This window comes from Chionomys nivalis, chromosome 2 (assembly GCF_950005125.1).
Source record: "Chionomys nivalis chromosome 2, mChiNiv1.1, whole genome shotgun sequence".
In the NCBI taxonomy this organism is placed as follows: Eukaryota; Metazoa; Chordata; class Mammalia; order Rodentia; family Cricetidae; genus Chionomys; species Chionomys nivalis.
This window is the reverse complement of record NC_080087.1, coordinates 81156770-81173969: the sequence shown is the minus strand read 5'-3', so window position 1 is coordinate 81173969 and position 17200 is coordinate 81156770. Positions and strand designations below refer to the sequence as shown.

Below are 17200 nucleotides of genomic sequence, written 5' to 3'. Positions count from 1 at the left end.
TCTTCATGCCCACCAGAAGAGGGAATCAGATCCCATTACAGATGGTTGTGAGCCACCATGTAGGTGCTTGGAATTGAACTCAGGACCTCTGGAAGTGCATCCAGTGCTCTTCGCTCTTCTCTGAGCTAGCCTGAGCCGACCCCCTTGCCTGCACCTTCCCAGTGTTTATCAGCATGTCCCATCACACCTGGCCTCTTATATTTCACGTCAGCTAAGCATTGATCACATTAACAGCTGTAACTTTGGCAGTGGGAGGTGTGACGGTAAAACTAGCAACTTTTTTTCTTCACAATTTCACAGAATCTGTTATTTCCATACATTTCTTTTGGTTTTTCAAGACGGTTTTTCTGTGTAACAGCTCCGGCTGTCCTGGAACTTGCTCTGCAGATCAGCCTGGCCTTGAACTCACAGAGATCCACCCGTCTCTGCCTCCTGCGTGCTGGGATTAAAGGCATGCACTACCATTACCTGGCTTTTTTTTTTTTTAAATGGAAACCTTTTACCTCATCCTTTGGAGAAAGCCTGAAACTTTTTGGCTAATGTCCTGTCCCCGTCTCGTCCCCCTCCCCCACTGGGGTGGTAGTGGAGTGATGACTCAGCAGTGAAGATCATTTGCTCTTTCAGGGGCCCAGGTTTGGTCCCAACACCCTCTTTGGTTCATAATTGTCTGTAACTCCAGCCCCAGGGCATCTGATGCCCTCTTACGGCCTCCATAGGCAGCTGCACTCACATGCACCCCCCCATATACATAAATAAAAGTTTAAAAATAAAATGTTTGCTTGTTTGTGCTTTGTACATTCCAGATCAATTTCAAATTCACAGTCCTGCCCAGACTCCCAAATGCTGGAACTATAGGTCTACATCAGCACACTTGGCAGCATCACTGCTTCTGTGCTGAGTCCACTATGAAGTACAGTAAGGATGACTTAGTCACAGGCAGTTGAACATAGCCGTGGTCTGCTTCCATGAATGATGATAACGTGTACAATGTGCTAGTCTGGACACAAATCTGATTCATATCCTTGGCGTGCTGAAATGGAACTGGGTGGGATTTCATTTCAGTATTCAAAATAACTTGTAATTTAAAATTTAAAAAATACTTCTAGCTGGGCGGTGGTGGTGCACGCCTTTAATCTCAGCCCTAGAGAGGATTATAAAACAGGAGGAGACAGCTCTCAGACTCAGTCTCATTTCTGAGGTTTCCTGGAGGTGGGATGGTCATTTTTGGACTGAGGTAGAGGTAAGAGCCAGTGGCTGAGTGTGCCGCAGCTCCCTACTACATGAGTGCTCTGCTTTCTGATTTTCAGGTTGAACCCCAATATCTGTCTCATAGTTTTTATTAAAATGCTACACACACACACCCTTTGTACCCTCAAATCTCTTTTTTTGTTTTGTTTTTTGAGGCAGGGTTTGTGTAGCCGTGGCTGTCCTGAAACTAGCTCTGTAGTTCAGGCTGGGCTCAAACTCACAGAGATCTGCCTGCCTCTGCCTCCTGAGTGCTGGGATTAGAGTGTCCTATATCAGAAGTTTTTGTTTTTTAATTTTAGGAACTGGACTTAGGAATGGTTGTGAGCCACCATGTGGTATTAGGAACTGACAACTGAGGTTTTGGGATAGTTTGTTGACTTAGAAGTCACCATATAGCAGGATGACTTTCCTCACCGCCCAGGTTATTCGGCTCTCTGGGTGGACCTCAGGGCCCAGTACCAGGCCAAGTCCTACCAACCGAGCCTCATCCACAGCCTCCTATTTATTGGATAATTGTCTCCCAGAGGCCTTCAGCTTTTCATTCCCTGATGAGTGTTCGTGGCACTAAGATTTGAAGCTAGTGCGGTGTTCACATTGAAATAGCTACTGCACACAGAGACATTCACGTTTATTTATTTATTTTATTTATTTAATTTTTTTTTGGTTTTTCGAGACAGGGTTTCTCGTGGCTTTGGAGCCTGTCCTGGAACTAGCTCTGTAGACCAGGCTGGTCTCAAACTCAACATCACATTTTAAATTGGGAATTCAAACATGAAGACAACATGCTATCTCATGTTCTCTGCTACCAGTTTTTCGTATACCAGCTTGTGACCAAAGCTTTTAAGTAAATCTCCATAACCTAAGCTCTTAATTCACACCCATCTTACCAGTTGTATTTTTTGTTGGACATTGAACCCAGGGGCTTTGTGAAGGCTTGATACGCTCCATCCCAGGCCCCTTGTATAAATGATAAATTAGCATACATTATTTTTGTGTTGAGGATTAAACCCAAAACTAGCAGGCATTCAACCATATTTTAGTTACTACTCTATTGCTGTAAGAGACACCAGGACCAAAGCAATTTAAAAAGAAATCATTTACGTGGGGGCTTGTTTACAGTTTGGGAGGATTAGTTTATGGCATTTACGGTGGCTATCATGGCAATAGGCCAGCATGGTGCTGTAACTTACATCTGATCTGCCAGATGGACGCAGAGAGCTGGGCTTTTGAAACCTCAAAGCCCATCCCCAGTGACACATCCTCCAAGGCCACCCGTCCCAATCCTTCCTAAATAGTCCAACAACTGAGAACCACTCACCTGTATTAGCCTATAGGCACAGTTCTTATTCAAACTGCCACAGCCACTAAACCATATAACATCTTTATGAGGTCCCCAGACACAGTTTTTGGGCCTCTGTTCCCTGCTTATCTGTTGAGCTATTTATTCGTCAGGCCAGATAACAATGATACTTGGAAACCTTGAGACAAATCTTGGCCCCCTTCCTGGTTCAGTTACTTTGCACACATGTTCCTTGACTCTATATTAATAATTTCTTCATGAACTGGGCTTGTTAGAGCCCCTAGGGGGAAAAATATACTTGATTCTAACCCTGCATGGTGGTGCATGCCTTACCCATCACTGGGAAGGCAGAAGCAGGTGGATCCCTTGTGACTTTTGAGGCCAGTCTGCTCTATGTAGGGAGTCCCAGAACAGCCAAGACTATGTAGTAGAACCCTGTTTCCAAAAAAGGGTGGACTGGGGGCTGGAGAAATGGTTCCACAGTTAAGAGTACTGACTGCTCTTCCAGAGGACCTGGGTTCAATTCCCAGCACCCACACGGCAGCTAACAACTATAACTGACAGCCTCACACAGACATACATGCAGGCAAAACACCAATGAACATTAAAAACAAAAGGAGGGGGTGGTGGACTGGAATGATGGCTCAGTTAAGAGCAGAGCACTGGCTGCTCTTCTAGACTCAGGTTTGTGGGGGTACACAACTGTCACTGTAGCTCCAGTTCTAAAACCTTCAAGGGTACCAATCACACATGCGGTACACAGACATATGTAACAAAACATTCACACATCAAAACAAAAATAACACTTGATAGATGCCCTTTGCTTTCATTGCTGTCTTTGCAGATGAGGGAGGCTAACATAGGCCTTCCAGGGAGAAGGAAGCCTGTGAAGATGCACAGTAAGCCAGGTGGGACAGTCCTAGCCTGAGACTGGACACTGGGTGTTTGCTCAGTACCTGGCTGCTAATCAAAGAACGGCCTTGTTCTCAGCACAGGAAATTCCAAGGTGGTTTTCTATGCTGGCCTCTCTAGTTTGGTCTCTGGAGGGTCCAGGGGCCTGAAATGACTTGAAGAAGGAATCTGATTAGTTCAGCCTGCCTGTCCAGGTCTCTGATTATTGAGGGGGTAGCTGCTATTTGGAGTGGCCTGGGTTGCTTTGGGCTCCAGGGGGCATTTTCTTTGGCCCATAGCCCTTACCCTGTCTCTGAAATGGTTCTGGCTGAATAACAACCTTGGGGAGTGAGTGGGGGGTGTAATTTGGTCTGGGGCGGAGACAGGATTGAGAACACAGCTTTCCTTGTGGCTCAGCACTGAGGGAGGGCAGCAGGAGACTGGAGATCCATTCCTCACTTGGTCATTCTCAGTCCATGATGGTGCGGTCCCCAGTATTCCTTGGTGCCATCTTCTTGTCTGTTTTCCCAGGGCCCAGCGGGGCTGATCGTGACATGCCCAAGCTGGCTGAGTGGAAGCTGTGTGCGGATGAGGAATGCAGCCGTAAGAGTCAGGGAAGAAGGGCAAGGGGCTGAGGGCTTGGACTGCTGGTCTGTGTTAATGTTGCTGTCGTTCCCGTCTCCTTCTCCAGATCCTATCTCCATGGCTGTGGCCCTTCAGGACTACATGGCCCCTGATTGCCGCTTCTTGAATGTATACAGGGGCCAAGTGGTGTATGTCTTCTCCAAGCTGAAGGGCCGTGGACGGCTCTTCTGGGGAGGCAGTGTGAGTCTTCAGAATTAGAGGGAAGGGTATGGAGTACCCTGTTTTCCCTCTGAAGGGAAAATTTGGGTGGGGGGGGCACAGATTTGGGGGGGTGAGGATATTTTATCACCTATTGCATTTTTACTTTAGCAATTACAGGGCAGATTGGTTCCAAGCTCTTTTCCAGACCTCAGCTATATCAGTGAACAACCCCTTTCATTTCTAATGGGTGGAGACAGGCAACCAGCATGCCATCAAAAGTGCCAGCAAACATGCCATTGTGAGGATTAGTTATGGTGGCTACATTCTGTGCATGAGCAAATGACGTTAAGCTGAGGTTCAAATGAGAGAAGATGTGCACTGGAGTTCAGCAGGCACGAGTGCCCTTTTTTTCCAGATAGATTTACAAGTTCTTCTCCAGGTTCAGGGAGATTACTATGGAGATGCGGCTGCCCGCCTGGGCTATTTCCCCAGTAGCATTGTTCGGGAGGACCTGATTCTGAAACCTGCCAAAATTGATATGAAGACAGATGTGAGTGTCTTGGGGTGGAGGTGGGAGTGGGAGGTGAGGGCTCCTTCATTTTATCACCTGTAAATGAGAAGAAATTATTTTTGTTGTTGTTAGTAATATATACATTTTTTTTTTCTTTCTTGAGACAGAGTGTGTACCCAGGCTGGCTTCAAAATTACTAGCCTTCAGCTCCAGCCTCCTGAGGGCTGCTTCGTTTTCAGGCATGTGCAACTAGGCCCTGCTCAATGCCGAGTGATTTCTAATTGGGAAATGCAGAGGTTACAGGGCTGGAAGATAATTTGTTCATTTCTGTGAGGTCAAACCTGGTTCTTGCACCGGTTTCCTATCTACTGTTTTTTCCCTGTTCTCTTTTTCAGAAATGGGATTTCTACTGCCAGTGAGCTCAGCCTACCGTTGTCCCTGTGGTTTACCTTCCCAGCTTTATACAAATAGAACAGCCAACTGCAAACTGTTTTGTCTCTTTGGTTTTTGAGGTTGGGTGGACATGTGCAAAGAAAATGTTTCTTGGGTTTCTGATCTAGCCAATCAGTGACCAGAATGTGGTTATGTCAGTGTTGCTAGGCAGAGTTTTACTGTTGTAAGCCCTTCGCTCCTAGCTGGGTAAGGTCTGGGGCCCTGAGCAAAGGAATAAACTAAACAGTACAATATATGTATGCTTTCCTCCCTGGGGAAGGTGTTGAACTATTGGTAATGAGCCAGTTGGATAGACTGCACAACAGACTTGTTTTTTTGGTTTTTTTTTTTTTTTTGGTTTTTCGAGACAGGGTTTCTCTGTGGTTTTGGAGCCTGTCCTGGAACTAGCTCTTGTAGACCAGGCTGGTCTCGAACTCACAGAGATCCACCTGCCTCTGCCTCCCGAGTGCTGGGATTAAAGGCGTGCGCCACCACCGCCCGGCCAGACTTGTATGTTTGAGACAGGGTCTCATTGTGTAACCCTGACATGGAGCTATGTAGACCAGGCTGGCCTGGAACTCATAGATAGGCACCTGCCTCTTCCTCCCTAGTGGTGGGGTTGAAGGCGTGCGTCAACATGCCCGACCAACAGAGGTTTTCTTGCAAATGGGGAGCAACGTGTGCGTGTGCCCTCTCAGCGTTCCTCCTTCCTGCCTGTGGGGTTAGAGATCGCACCTAGCGGCTTGAGATCCCCTCTTCCAACTCTGTCCATCCTGCCCTTGCCACTTCTTGGCATCCGTGTCCCCACCCCCAGACCCACGTCTAACCAATCCGGAGTCTCGTTTCTGCACCCAGAATCCTGACCAAATCCGTTCGTCCGCGAGGCGCAGCATCTCTGCCTCCGCCCCCTCCCACTTACTCCGCCAATCGCTCATCTGGGTTACGCCCCTTTCGACTCGGCCCCTAACATGACACCAATCTGCGCCATCCGTCCCGCCCGCTGCCTTCCGAGTCCGCCAATCCCGGCGTTGGGCAAGCGTGGCCTGGTGTCCGCAGCTCTGGAGGTTCGCGCGGGAGTGGGGGGGGGTGAAGGCGGAAGTGGCGGCGCCGGGTCCGGGAGTGGAAAGGAGCTGAGGCTGCAGCCCGAGTGGAGCGGCTGCCAGCCGAGGAGCAGGCGCGGCCGCGGCGCCATATTGCGGCCCTCAGCGGTTGCCACCGAGCCATGGCCGAGACCTACGGTGAGGCTGGCGGGTCGAAGCGGGGGGGGCGGGGGGGGCTGGGCCCGTAGAGGATGCGGATGTGGAAGTGGGGCGGGGCTTTCTGTTCAGGGGGCGGGGTCTACCGCGATGTAGGGCCGGGCTAAGTGGGTCTGGGGCTGAGCTTAATCGATTTGGGTGGAGCTTGGGAGGCTGCTGTATGAGTTAAAAAGATTCCGGGCGGGATTTGAGGGAGCCAGTGATGGTAATTTAGGGTAGGGGGTTAGGGCCAAGGAGGGAAGCAAGCCTTCCTGGGCGGAGCATGAGTGGATAGGGCGGGGCTGACGGTGAATGGCAAGGGTCGGGCTTTATGGAGTAGAGAGAACCTCGCACAAATGCTGTGAACCCTGCACACCCTGTGGGGCTGATCTGGTTTGAGAGGTCTGGAGTGGTGTCCTGGAGTTAGATTTAAAACTTAGTGTCACCGGATGCGGCTTAAGTTTAAGGATCATGGCCAACTGTTCTGGGCAGAGGATGAGAAGAGGTTCAGGGTTAGGAAATCAATATGGATGGACAGTATCATGTAGGTGGAGGGGGTCCGAGGGCAGTAAAGAATCTAGTGCGAAGACCCTGAGGAGCTAACCAGCTTAGGAAATAAGCCAAAATGTCAGAGGCCTTGACAGTGAATGAGAGGGTTGTAGGAGGTGAAGTGAAGAGGAAGGAAGGCCAGATTTAATCATTGTTCAAATAGTTTTTGAAATGCATCAGCTAAGGTCTTGCATTGTGAAGACCTTTAATCTGGGTTTGAATATCTAGCTGTGTGGCCTTGGGCAAGTTGATTAACCATTCTGGCCTCATTCTCAGCCTGAAAAGTAGGGATCCTTAGTATACTTCCCTCTTTAGATCTCTATTTGGGATTAAATGAGCTGTCAACATACATAATAATCTTTAGGACTGTGTTGAGTGGATATATATATATGAATGTATATATCTACATATACACACATATATGGTAAGCACTATGTAAGGATAATCTTGTGTGCCATAATCCTCACATCTGGGATACTGAGGCAGGAGGATCTTCAAGTTAGAGGTCTGCCTGAACTACGGAGTAATATTCTAAAAGAAAGAAAAGTGGAGTGTACTGGCACATTCTGTAATCCCAGGAGTGGGGAGGCTGAGGCGGGCCGACTGGAATCAAGGCCTTATAGTGCTACACAGTGAGTCTCTGACTAGAAGGTAAAGGAAAGAAATACATGGTATGGCAGCATAGATTTATAATCCCAACATTCCTTTAGAGACTGAAGCAGGAGGATTGCTTGGAGTTGAGGACATCTAGGTCCTTCTGGAATACATAGTGAAACTTTGTTTCAATAATCAGCAATAATAACAACAACAATAGTAATAATGAGTAAAAGTGTCATCTTGGGCTGGGTTGTAGGTCGGTTTGGAAAAAACATTTGCCTAGTATGCAGGATGCCCTGCGTTCTATCTACAGCACTGTAGATTTTTTTTTTTAAAGCAATGTTTTACTGTTCGTTATGTATGGCTGTTTCTGTTTTGGTGTTTTTTTTTTTGTTTTTTTTTTCTATTTTTCCTTTTATTCCCTGTGTCTTTCTCTCCCTGTGGGTATCCTTGATCTTTGGGACCATCTGCTCAGACTTCCTCTTCAAATTCCTGGTGATTGGCAGTGCTGGAACTGGCAAATCATGTCTTCTCCATCAGTTCATTGAGAATAAGTGTGAGTTTCTGGCAGGACCCTGGAAGCGTGGATGTGGCCATGGTGTGGGTCAGTGGGCAGTAGGCGGGGTAGGTAGCAGGGACCACTGGGTAAAGCTAGTGCTGTATCTTTGCCTTTGGCCTTGGTGGACGATCTCTGCTAAGTTCTCTGCCAACCCAGCAGTGAGAATTGGGTTGCAGAAACTGAGGAGGAGGCCTGCAGGACGGGGGAATTCCAGGAGCCCTGCACTGTCTCCTCTTTCCCTCCCACTCCCAGTCAAACAGGACTCCAACCACACCATTGGCGTGGAGTTTGGATCCAGGGTGGTCAGTGTTGGGGGGAAGACTGTGAAGCTCCAGATTTGGGACACTGCCGGCCAGGAGCGCTTTCGGTAGGTGGCCTGGGATCCCAAGGAGGGAGGAGGGAAGGGCAAGGTATGAAGTGTCTTTCAGGGATGAAATAAGAACAAGGAGGTGCTGAGAGGGCAGGGCAGGCAGACGCAGAGAGACAGGGGATATGTCTGAGCAGAGAAGTCCTGGAGAGAAAAGGCTAGATATGATGGTTCAGGTCTGCAATCGCAAACATAGGAGACTGAAGCAGGACCGTGAGTTGGAGGCCAGCCTGGGCTAACATGACAATGAAGAAGAGTTGGAATTGTAGCTGAGAGGGAGAGCCCTAGACCAAGTAGTGTAAGGCCCTGGGTTTGATTCCCATTTCAGAAGAGAGAGAAAGAGAGAAGGGAAGCTTGGCATGTGGTAGTGCCAGAGCTAGATCCCCTGCCTGGAATCTCCCAGTGAGGGACTGGGGGGTATAGCTTAGAGCTAGAGCCCATGCCTGGAATCCCCCAGTGAGCGGCTGGGGTGTGGCTCAGTGGTGGAGCCCCTGTCTAGAATCCCCAGTGAGGGGCTGGGGTGTGGCTCAGTGGTGGAGTCCCTGTCTAGAATCCCCAGTGAGGGGCTGGGGTGTGGCTCAGTGGTGGAGCCCCTGTCTAGAGTTCTCCAGAGCTCTTGCCTAGCTTGTACAAGACCTTTGGTGCCATCCCCAGGAGCAGAAAGAATAAAAATAAATAAAAGGCTTAAGGATACAAATAAGAAGTAGTTTTATTTTATTTATTTATTTATTTATTGGTTTTTCGAGACAGGGTTTCTCTGTAGCTTTGGAGCCTGTCCTGGAACTCCCTTTGTAGACCAGACTGGCCTCGAATTCACAGAGATCCGCCTGCCTCTACCTCCCGAGTGCTGGGATTAAAGGCGTGCGCCACCACCGCCCGGCTAGTTTTATTTTTTTAATTAGTTAATTGTCTATGTGTATATGCCTAAGTATATGCATATATACTATATACGTGCAGGAGCCCCCAGAGGGCAGAAGAGTGTATCAGATACCCTAGGGCTGGAACTATAGGTAGTTGTGAACTACCTCTGGGTGTTGCGTATGAAACCCATGTCCTCTGCAAGAGCAGTAAGCCTTATCAACCAACTGCTGAGCCATCTCCAGCCCCAAGGAGTGGTGTTTGAAGAGGGAGCTTAAGACAGACACTGAAACCTCAAGAAGCTACAGCCTTAGAGGGAAGGAGACACAGACAGGGAGTCAAAGATGAAGGAGTAATCAAGGCAGGAATGGGCACAGAAGGAACAGGTCAGAAGCAGAGATGTTCGGGAAGGGTTGGACAGCTGTAGTTGAGAAGGATAGGTGAGTGAGTGTATTGCATGGTGTGGAAAATGGGAAGGCCGGGGCACCTAGTAGGTCTGCAGAAACAGAAACCCTGAGAGTGCGAAACAGAAAGAGCAGAGGGAGGGAGTCTCTCTCTCTCTCTCTCTCTCTCTCTCTCTCTCTCACACACACACACACACACACACACAGCGGGGGCAGATATTCAGCTTGTGGAGAATCTGGCCTCAGCATATAGCGGCCGCTAGTTAACTCATGTATAGATTTACTATGTGAGGTATGTAGAACCCAGAGGCAGAGAGAGGCAGGCATGTGACATAGCCTGTGTTTGCAGTAATCACCTGCGTTCCAGAGGCATCCAAACTGGTGACAAAGGGAGTGGGCCACACAGGAAAGGGGGCCTGCATCAGTCAGCAGGGAGGGAGAGTAGAAGGTGAATCATACCTGGGCAGGACAGGCAGATGGGCGATACTGAGAAAATGCTGACTGACTCACTGAAGGAATGAATGAGGGAAGGCAAAAGTGAGCATGGAAGAGACGGAGTAAGAAAGACTGACAGACAAGAAAGAAAATTGAGGAAATTATGCTGGGGCTGGTGGTAGATGCCCGTAATTTCAGTTCCTTGAGAGGCTTAGACAGGAGGATTGCAGTTCATGACATGACTCTGTGGGTAAGAGTGTTTGCTGCCCGCCTGAGGACCCGAGCTTGAGCTCAGGAGAGAACCAGTTCCTACAAGAGTCCTCTCCCCCCCACATGTGCTGTGATATATGTAAGCCCACCCCTATCCACATAAAAGAAATAATTAAGTAAGAAAGTTCCGGAGTCAGCCTAGGTAAGTTGGCATGATGTTGAGTTAAACTAAAGGGTTGAGCTGTAGCTCTGTGTAGACCATGTACCAGGCCAGTCCCAAGCACCCCTGGGTGTGGTGGCTGAGGCAGGGGAGTTCCCTGAATATTGAAGCCAGAGGGCTGCTTAGTCAGTTTCAGGTCAGCTTGGACTAGAGAATGAGACTGTCTCAAAAAACAAACCCAAATAATGAAAATAATTGAGATAGACCAAGAGGGAGATAAACTGTATCTCAAGGAGACCAAGGTCAGGTTTTAGGGGATGGGCCAACAGTAAAGGGGGGGGGCTCCAAACCACTAGCCTCTCTCCACAGAGGGGGGCAATCCCGGGGCAGATCCCAGACTTGGGGTGATTGGGTCCCCCTGGCCCCACAGGTCGGTGACACGAAGTTATTACCGAGGGGCAGCTGGAGCCCTGCTGGTGTACGACATCACCAGGTGGGTGCAGGGTCTGGGTGGCACGGGAGAGGCTGGGCATGGATGGCCCCACTCCTGTGCTGCCTCCCTCTTCTGTCTGCTCTTCACAGCCGAGAGACATACAACTCACTAGCTGCATGGCTGACTGATGCCCGGACGCTGGCCAGCCCCAACATCGTGGTCATCCTCTGTGGCAACAAGAAGGATCTGGATCCTGAGCGTGAGGTTACTTTCCTCGAAGCCTCCCGCTTTGCCCAGGAGAACGGTGAGGGCTGTGCTGTGGACAAGGTGATGGGTGGAGGGATGGGCCCGTGCACTGTGGCTCATGAGCCTCTTAGCTTTCAGTGGATGGTTGTACCTTCAGCATGGAGGCTTTAGCAGGCCTGCCTTAGGAGTCATGTGACTGCTGTGGTCTTCAGGTTCAGCTAGAAAGAGGATGAGCAGTATGCTGGCCACGGGAACTACCATCACACTCTTAGCGCCTCCTGGTACAGAGGAGTTGCTGGGAAATTCCCCTCACCATGTGGAGGCAGCACAAGTTGAAGGTGGCTACTGCAAACGCAGGTGGCTATCGAGATAATCCTTTGTGACTAAAAGCTCGCTTTCGACTCACTGTGTTGCCCAGGCTGACCCAGTACTCCGGACCATCTGTGTCGTCTTTGCCTCAACTAGGACTGTGGAGGGTACACAAGCATGCCCAATACATGGCCTCCTGGTTTTCAGACCCCCAGGTTTAGAAGAGGTTTTGCTGCCAGGCAGATGTGGGTTTAAATCTCGCATATAACTTCAGAGTGAGGTTCTATCATGTGACCTCTGGGTAGCTGAGGTGGGCTTAGGGCTGTGTTCAATGAGTCTGGGGACACCGATGAACTCATGAAGTTCGTAGTGCCGTGGTAGAGGCGAGAGGCAGACTCATTTGCTGACAGTAATATCAGAGAGAAGTCACTGCTAGGACAGGAGACTCTTGGAAGTCCAGAGGGTTTCTGGGGGCCATGGGGGCTGAGTTGAGAAGGAAGAGGTGGGTGAGTACTTGTATATGTAGGGAGAACGCATTCCCGGCAAGGGAACCAGTGTACAGTGGCCGAGGTAAGGGCAAGCATGGACAGAGCTTTTGAGTTGGAGGATGGGAACTGATAGAGACCCTGCCCCTCCAGAGCTGATGTTCCTGGAGACCAGTGCTCTCACGGGTGAGAACGTGGAAGAAGCGTTCCTGAAGTGCGCGCGCACCATCCTCAACAAGATCGACTCAGGTGAGGCCTACCTGCTTCCTGTGAGAGATGGGGGTGGGGGACTGGTAAAGGCAGTCTCCATGGCTCTGAGGAACTCTTCTGGCCTCTCCGCTCCCACAGGTGAACTAGACCCCGAGAGGATGGGCTCAGGCATTCAGTATGGTGACGTATCTCTTCGCCAGCTGCGGCAGCCTCGCAGCGCTCAGGCCGTGGCTCCTCAGCCTTGTGGCTGCTGAGACCTGCAGAGTCAGCCAGGTGGGATGCTGGGGGTTCAGGAGGCAAGAGGGCTTTCTGTGATGGGCGGGGTGGGGCACAGAACAGCCACCAAGACTTGGAACACGTGACAAGAAAAATGGTGACAAAGACACAAAAGCCCATGAACCAGAGGAGCCACCTTCCCAGCCCCCGGGGAACCCATGGGCCCTCTGCATCCCAGACCTCTGCCCGCCTCGGCCTGCACTTGACCCTTTTTCATGGTTCTCACTGGTGTAATGAGCCTCTGCTGTGTGTTCAGTCCTGGTGAGGCCTCTGGGGAGACAGCACTGGATAAAAACAACCAAACAAATTCTTGTTTGCATTGTACCTACATTGCCTTGGGAGAAGACACTCCGTAGATGAGATATTTACATACATTATATAGTAGTTAGGGGGCAAAGAGCATGGAGAGAAACAGTCTGATAAGGTGGGGAGGATGCAGAATTCCCTTTTAAACAGGACACCCAAAAAGGTGACATTTAAGCAAAAACCCAGAGCAGGGGAGTCAGAGAGGACAGGTGAAAAAAGTGTGCTCAGAGGTCCTGGCATAGGATCATATGTGGCATGGCCAAGGAGGCCACTGTGGCTGGAGTGGAGTACCTGTGTGTACTAGGGGTACAGCATGGGGTTGGGGAACTGGCTAGTAAGTATCTAAGGCTCTGGGAAGGTCTCCCATCTGTACCTAGATGCTACCGTTGCCAGAGGGGGCTACTGGGCAGAGGAGGGAGAGGGTCAGACTCATGTGTCACAGGAATCCTCTAGCTGGATGCCCGTGAAGGAGCTGCTGGGGCTGAGGACCAGGATCAGCTGAAGCGATAGTGCTTGCCTAGTGTGCATGCAGGAAGCACCGGCTTCCACACTGACCACTGTGTTAGCTGGGGATAGATCATGGGAGTCAGTTGGAGTAAGTTGGAGGCCAGCCTGGAAAACATGTCCCTTCTTGAGAACCATCCATGGTTCCTGGTGTCCATGGGACTCTGGGAGGCCCTGTCACCCTGCCCCCAAAGGCTCTTACACATTGTCCTGCTCCTTTGACCTGTCCCAGTAACACAAAAGTTCTTTGTTTCTTTGGGTCTTTTTTTCCAGGCTGTGTTTTCTTCTCCTTTGACCTGATAACCTCCTCCTCTAAGAAGCCTTGTTCATTTTTCCATGCATGGTCCAAACTCCTTGATAGACCTGCAGGACCCTTCCTTACCTGTGACTATGGGTGTCCTTACTAAGTTTCTCTCTGTACTTCAGAAAGCCCAGCTCCCTCTACTCCCTGCCACTGGCAAGTCTGGGATGGCTGTGGGGAAAAAAATACTTAGGCTTAGATCTGTTTTGCAGGTAGAGCCAGTATGGTTTTCTTTTATGTGCACTGGTGTTTACCTGCGTGTATATCTGTGTGAGGGTGTCAGATCCCCTGGAACTGAGTTGCAGACAGCTGTGAGCTGCCATGTGGGTGCTGGGAATTGAACCAGGGTCCTCTGGAAGAGCAGCCAGTGCTCTTAACCACTGAGCCACCTCTCCAGCCCAGACCATCATGGTTCTTGTTGAAATGCCTGTGGGATTTGAAAGAGTCCAGGGTGAGCCCTTTAGACAGAGTTCTTCCTTCCCTGTCTCTGCACTGCTGGTCTGAGCCTGTCTCCTAACCCTGAGTCTGCAGAATAGGGTCAGTCCTAGTCCCTCATGGATGTGGAGGAGAGCAGAGCCTAGCATTTGCTAAGAGCTTGATCCACAGGCTGTTCACTGATCTCTTTCGTGCCCATCTTAAAGGCTCTGGGAGGGTATGTGTGCTGACTGTGTAGCTCAGTAGTAGGGAGCTCACCTCACATGAGCAAAGCAAAAGGAACATCTAGCTGTGTGGAGATAGACAGGTATCCCAGAAATTATCCAAATCTTCCCCAGCTTGCCCTCAATGGGTCACATGTAACCAGTGTGTCATATATTTAGCTAACATAATCATATCTATAGAGAAACTCATTTTTTTGTACTTGTTTTTGGACCCCCTTTGATGTGGTTTTTTGCGGGGAGGGGTCTTGCTATGTATCTCAGGCTAATCTGGAACTTCCTGTGTACCCTAGGATAGCCTCAAACTTGTATCAATACTCTTGCTTTAGCCTTTTTTTCTTTTCTTTTCTTTTCTTTTCTTTTCTTTTCTTTCTTTTTCTTTTTTTTTTCCTTTTCTTTTTTTTTTTTTGAGACAGGGTTTCTCTGTAGCTTTGGAGCCTGTCCTGAAACTAGCTCTTGTAGACCAGGCTGGCCTCGAACTCACAAACATCTGCCTGCCTCTACCTCTTAAATGCTGGGATCAAAGGCGTGTGCCACCACTGCTTGGCTACCTTGTTTTTGGTTTTTGTTCTTGGTTGCCTTCGCCTTTTAAGTGCTAAGATTCCAAGTTTGTACCATCATGCCTGGTTACCCATAAATCTTTTATTATTTTGGGGGCAGGGTCTCTCTACATTGCCCTGGCTGTCCTAGAAGTCACTCTGTAAACCAGGCTGGCTTTGAACTCCACTCGCTTCTGCCTCCCTAGTGCTGAGATCAAAGTTGTACAACCATCTCTGGCCTGCTATTTCCTTTTATTCTAAAAATGTTATAAGAAAAATATATCGTCCCCATACACCCTTTCCTCTTCCTCTTCTTTCTTTTCCTTTCTTTTTTTACTCAAAGATATAGCCCAGGCTGGCCTCAGACTTAACTATGTAGCTATGTAGTAGTAGTCAAAGGTAAACTCAAACTTCTGATCCTTTGACTTTTACCTCCTAAGTGCTGGAATTATAATATCCCATTGCATTTATGGGGTGCTGAGGATGGAACCCAGAGCCACATGCAGGCTAGGCAAGCAATACCAGCTGAGCTATATATCTTCTTCTTCTTCTTCTTCTTCTTCTTCTTCTTCTTCTTCTTCTTCTTCTTCTTCTTCTTCTTCTTCTTCTTCTTCTTCTTCTTCTTCTTCTTTTTCTTCTTCTTCTTCTTCTCCTCCTCCTCCTCCTCCTCCTCCTCCTCCTCCTCCTCCTCCTCCCCTCCTCCTCTCTTCCTCTTCCTCTTCCTCTTCCTCTTCCTCTTCCTCTTCCTCTTCCTCTTCTTCTTCTTCTTCTTCTTCTTCTTCGACTTCATAGCACAGGCTTAAAATTTGAGGCCTCTAATTTACTTTCTGAATGCTGGGATTATAGGTGTGAACCACCACACCCTCTGATTTTACTTCATTTAGACAAACTGGAAATAGCGCACATTAGAATAAGGTAGGAAGGTTTACAACATAACTAATGCTGGAATTTACATAAGATAATTTCTAGAGACGTGTTAGGTAATGCTGTAAGCAGTCAAAGTCATGACCACTCATCTATCCTATCTCTCCAGTTTGAAAAGCATTGAAATGAGGCTTAGTCTGGACCATTAGGGATAAAAAGGGACATAGACATTTACAAAGGTGGGGACATATATTGAGTTTATGATTTGTGTTGGGGATTTTTGTTCTTTTGTTTCTGTTTTTTTGTTTTTTTGTGTGTGTGTTTTGGAATCAGGATTTCTCTGGGTAGCCCTTACTGTCATGGGACTCATGGTGTAGACCAGGCTAGCCTCGAACTCACAGATCTGCCTGCCTCTGCCTCTCTAGTGCTGGAAGGCATGTACCACCACTGCCCGTCATGTTTTGTGTGAAGCACCACCTGGCCAGGGTGGTGGTAGGTGGTTACTGAAATGCCTCTTTACAGATGCACACAGCTTGTGAGGCGGACAAATAGGGAGCTTCTCAGAAAACGAGACTCCTGCATAACCTGCAGAGAGGCCACAAAGTCAGTGCACAGACTGAGAGACAAAGGGGTACAGGCAGACAGGTCACAAAGATACCTAGTAATGAGACAAGCGATTCTAGCTAGACAGACTCAGGACCCCTCCAGGTCATAAAACCCTTCTCTTTCAGCTCACCTGTTCTCCTGGACCAGCCCTACCCGAAGGTTGGGGCCCCAAACCAGGCCCTAAGAGGATAGGCCCCAATCTGCCCTGGCCCCAGAAAAGCTACCCCATCTCCCATCCCCCCCTTCCCGGGCCTGGTGGGGCCTGGCTTTGGGGCAAGATTGAGCCACAGGGGAAGGGGGAACCCACACCTGCTGCTGTTTCCTCTGACTTGGCTAACTCTATTCCCCCCGAACCCCTAACCATATCCTGAAGAACTCCCAGAGCTTGAGACCAGGGCCATTCGGCCCCACCTTCCTGCCTGGCCCTGCTGTTGCAAGTCTGTTATTTATTACCTGGAGGCCTGCTCCATCCTGTTCCAGCCCTCCATAAAGCATTGTTTACACCTGTGTTTTGGCCTCTGTCATTCTGAGATGCGGAGACCCGAAGTGGTCCTTGATGGAAGTAATCTGTTTCTGGTGGGACGTGAGTTGTGAATGTATTGGGGTACACACTCATTGAGGCCAGAGTTATGTCTGCCCTTTTTTTGGTTTTTCCTACACCCCTCCCCCTTTTTTTTGGGACATAGGGCCTTGTTATAGCCCAGACTACGCTGGAATTTGAAGTCTCCCTGCCTTAACCTCCCATGTGCTGAGGCTCTAAGTGTCCATGCCTAGCTTGTGTACATACTTCATGGCAGCACATGATCGATGGAAGCTGCTGTGTGCAGCAGTGACATCCGTGTGTGTGAGTCTTTCCAGGATTCGTGGATGGGCCAGTGTCAGTAGGGATGTGTGATCATGAGTGGTCTCTGTCCTGGTGATTG

At 49.2% G+C, this 17200-nt stretch overlaps 2 protein-coding genes across 3 annotated transcripts; both read left to right on the top strand.

The window, feature by feature from the left end:
* The first annotated feature begins 3475 nt into the window (after positions 1-3475).
* Mia (MIA SH3 domain containing) lies at positions 3476-5319 on the top strand. Of its 2 annotated transcripts, none has more exons than XM_057758874.1 (4): positions 3476-4042; positions 4131-4264; positions 4665-4775; positions 5132-5319. In XM_057758874.1, the coding sequence occupies exons 1-4, from the start codon at positions 3916-3918 to the stop codon at positions 5153-5155; spliced, it is 396 nt and encodes a 131-aa protein (XP_057614857.1). In that variant the 5' UTR covers positions 3476-3915; the 3' UTR covers positions 5156-5319. The 2 variants fall into 2 exon arrangements, with proteins under 2 accessions (XP_057614857.1, XP_057614851.1); XM_057758868.1 differs by having other exon boundaries at positions 4904-5319.
* Positions 5320-6163: 844 nt separating this feature from the next.
* Positions 6164-16786, top strand: Rab4b (RAB4B, member RAS oncogene family). The gene is made up of 8 exons (XM_057758855.1): positions 6164-6406; positions 8025-8105; positions 8361-8475; positions 10973-11035; positions 11125-11279; positions 12169-12264; positions 12364-12498; positions 16403-16786. Exons 1-7 carry the CDS (start codon positions 6391-6393, stop codon positions 12477-12479), a joined length of 642 nt encoding a protein of 213 aa, XP_057614838.1. The 5' UTR covers positions 6164-6390; the 3' UTR covers positions 12480-12498; positions 16403-16786.
* The last annotated feature ends 414 nt before the right edge of the window (positions 16787-17200 follow it).

What these genes read in the sequence shown, in the direction of transcription:
- Rab4b (XM_057758855.1), top strand. An exon ending in CTGGTGTACGACATCACCAG is followed by an intron (nt 11,036 to 11,124) that starts GTGGGTGCAGGG and finishes TGCTCTTCACAG; the next exon opens with CCGAGAGACATACAACTCAC. An exon ending in CCGCTTTGCCCAGGAGAACG is followed by an intron (nt 11,280 to 12,168) that starts GTGAGGGCTGTG and finishes CTGCCCCTCCAG; the next exon opens with AGCTGATGTTCCTGGAGACC.
- Mia (XM_057758868.1), top strand. Translation starts at nt 3,916, where the DNA reads ATGATGGTGCGGTCCCCAGTATTCCTTGGTGCCATCTTCTTGTCTGTT. An exon ending in TGCGGATGAGGAATGCAGCC is followed by an intron (nt 4,043 to 4,130) that starts GTAAGAGTCAGG and finishes CTCCTTCTCCAG; the next exon opens with ATCCTATCTCCATGGCTGTG. An exon ending in GGCTCTTCTGGGGAGGCAGT is followed by an intron (nt 4,265 to 4,664) that starts GTGAGTCTTCAG and finishes GTTCTTCTCCAG; the next exon opens with GTTCAGGGAGATTACTATGG.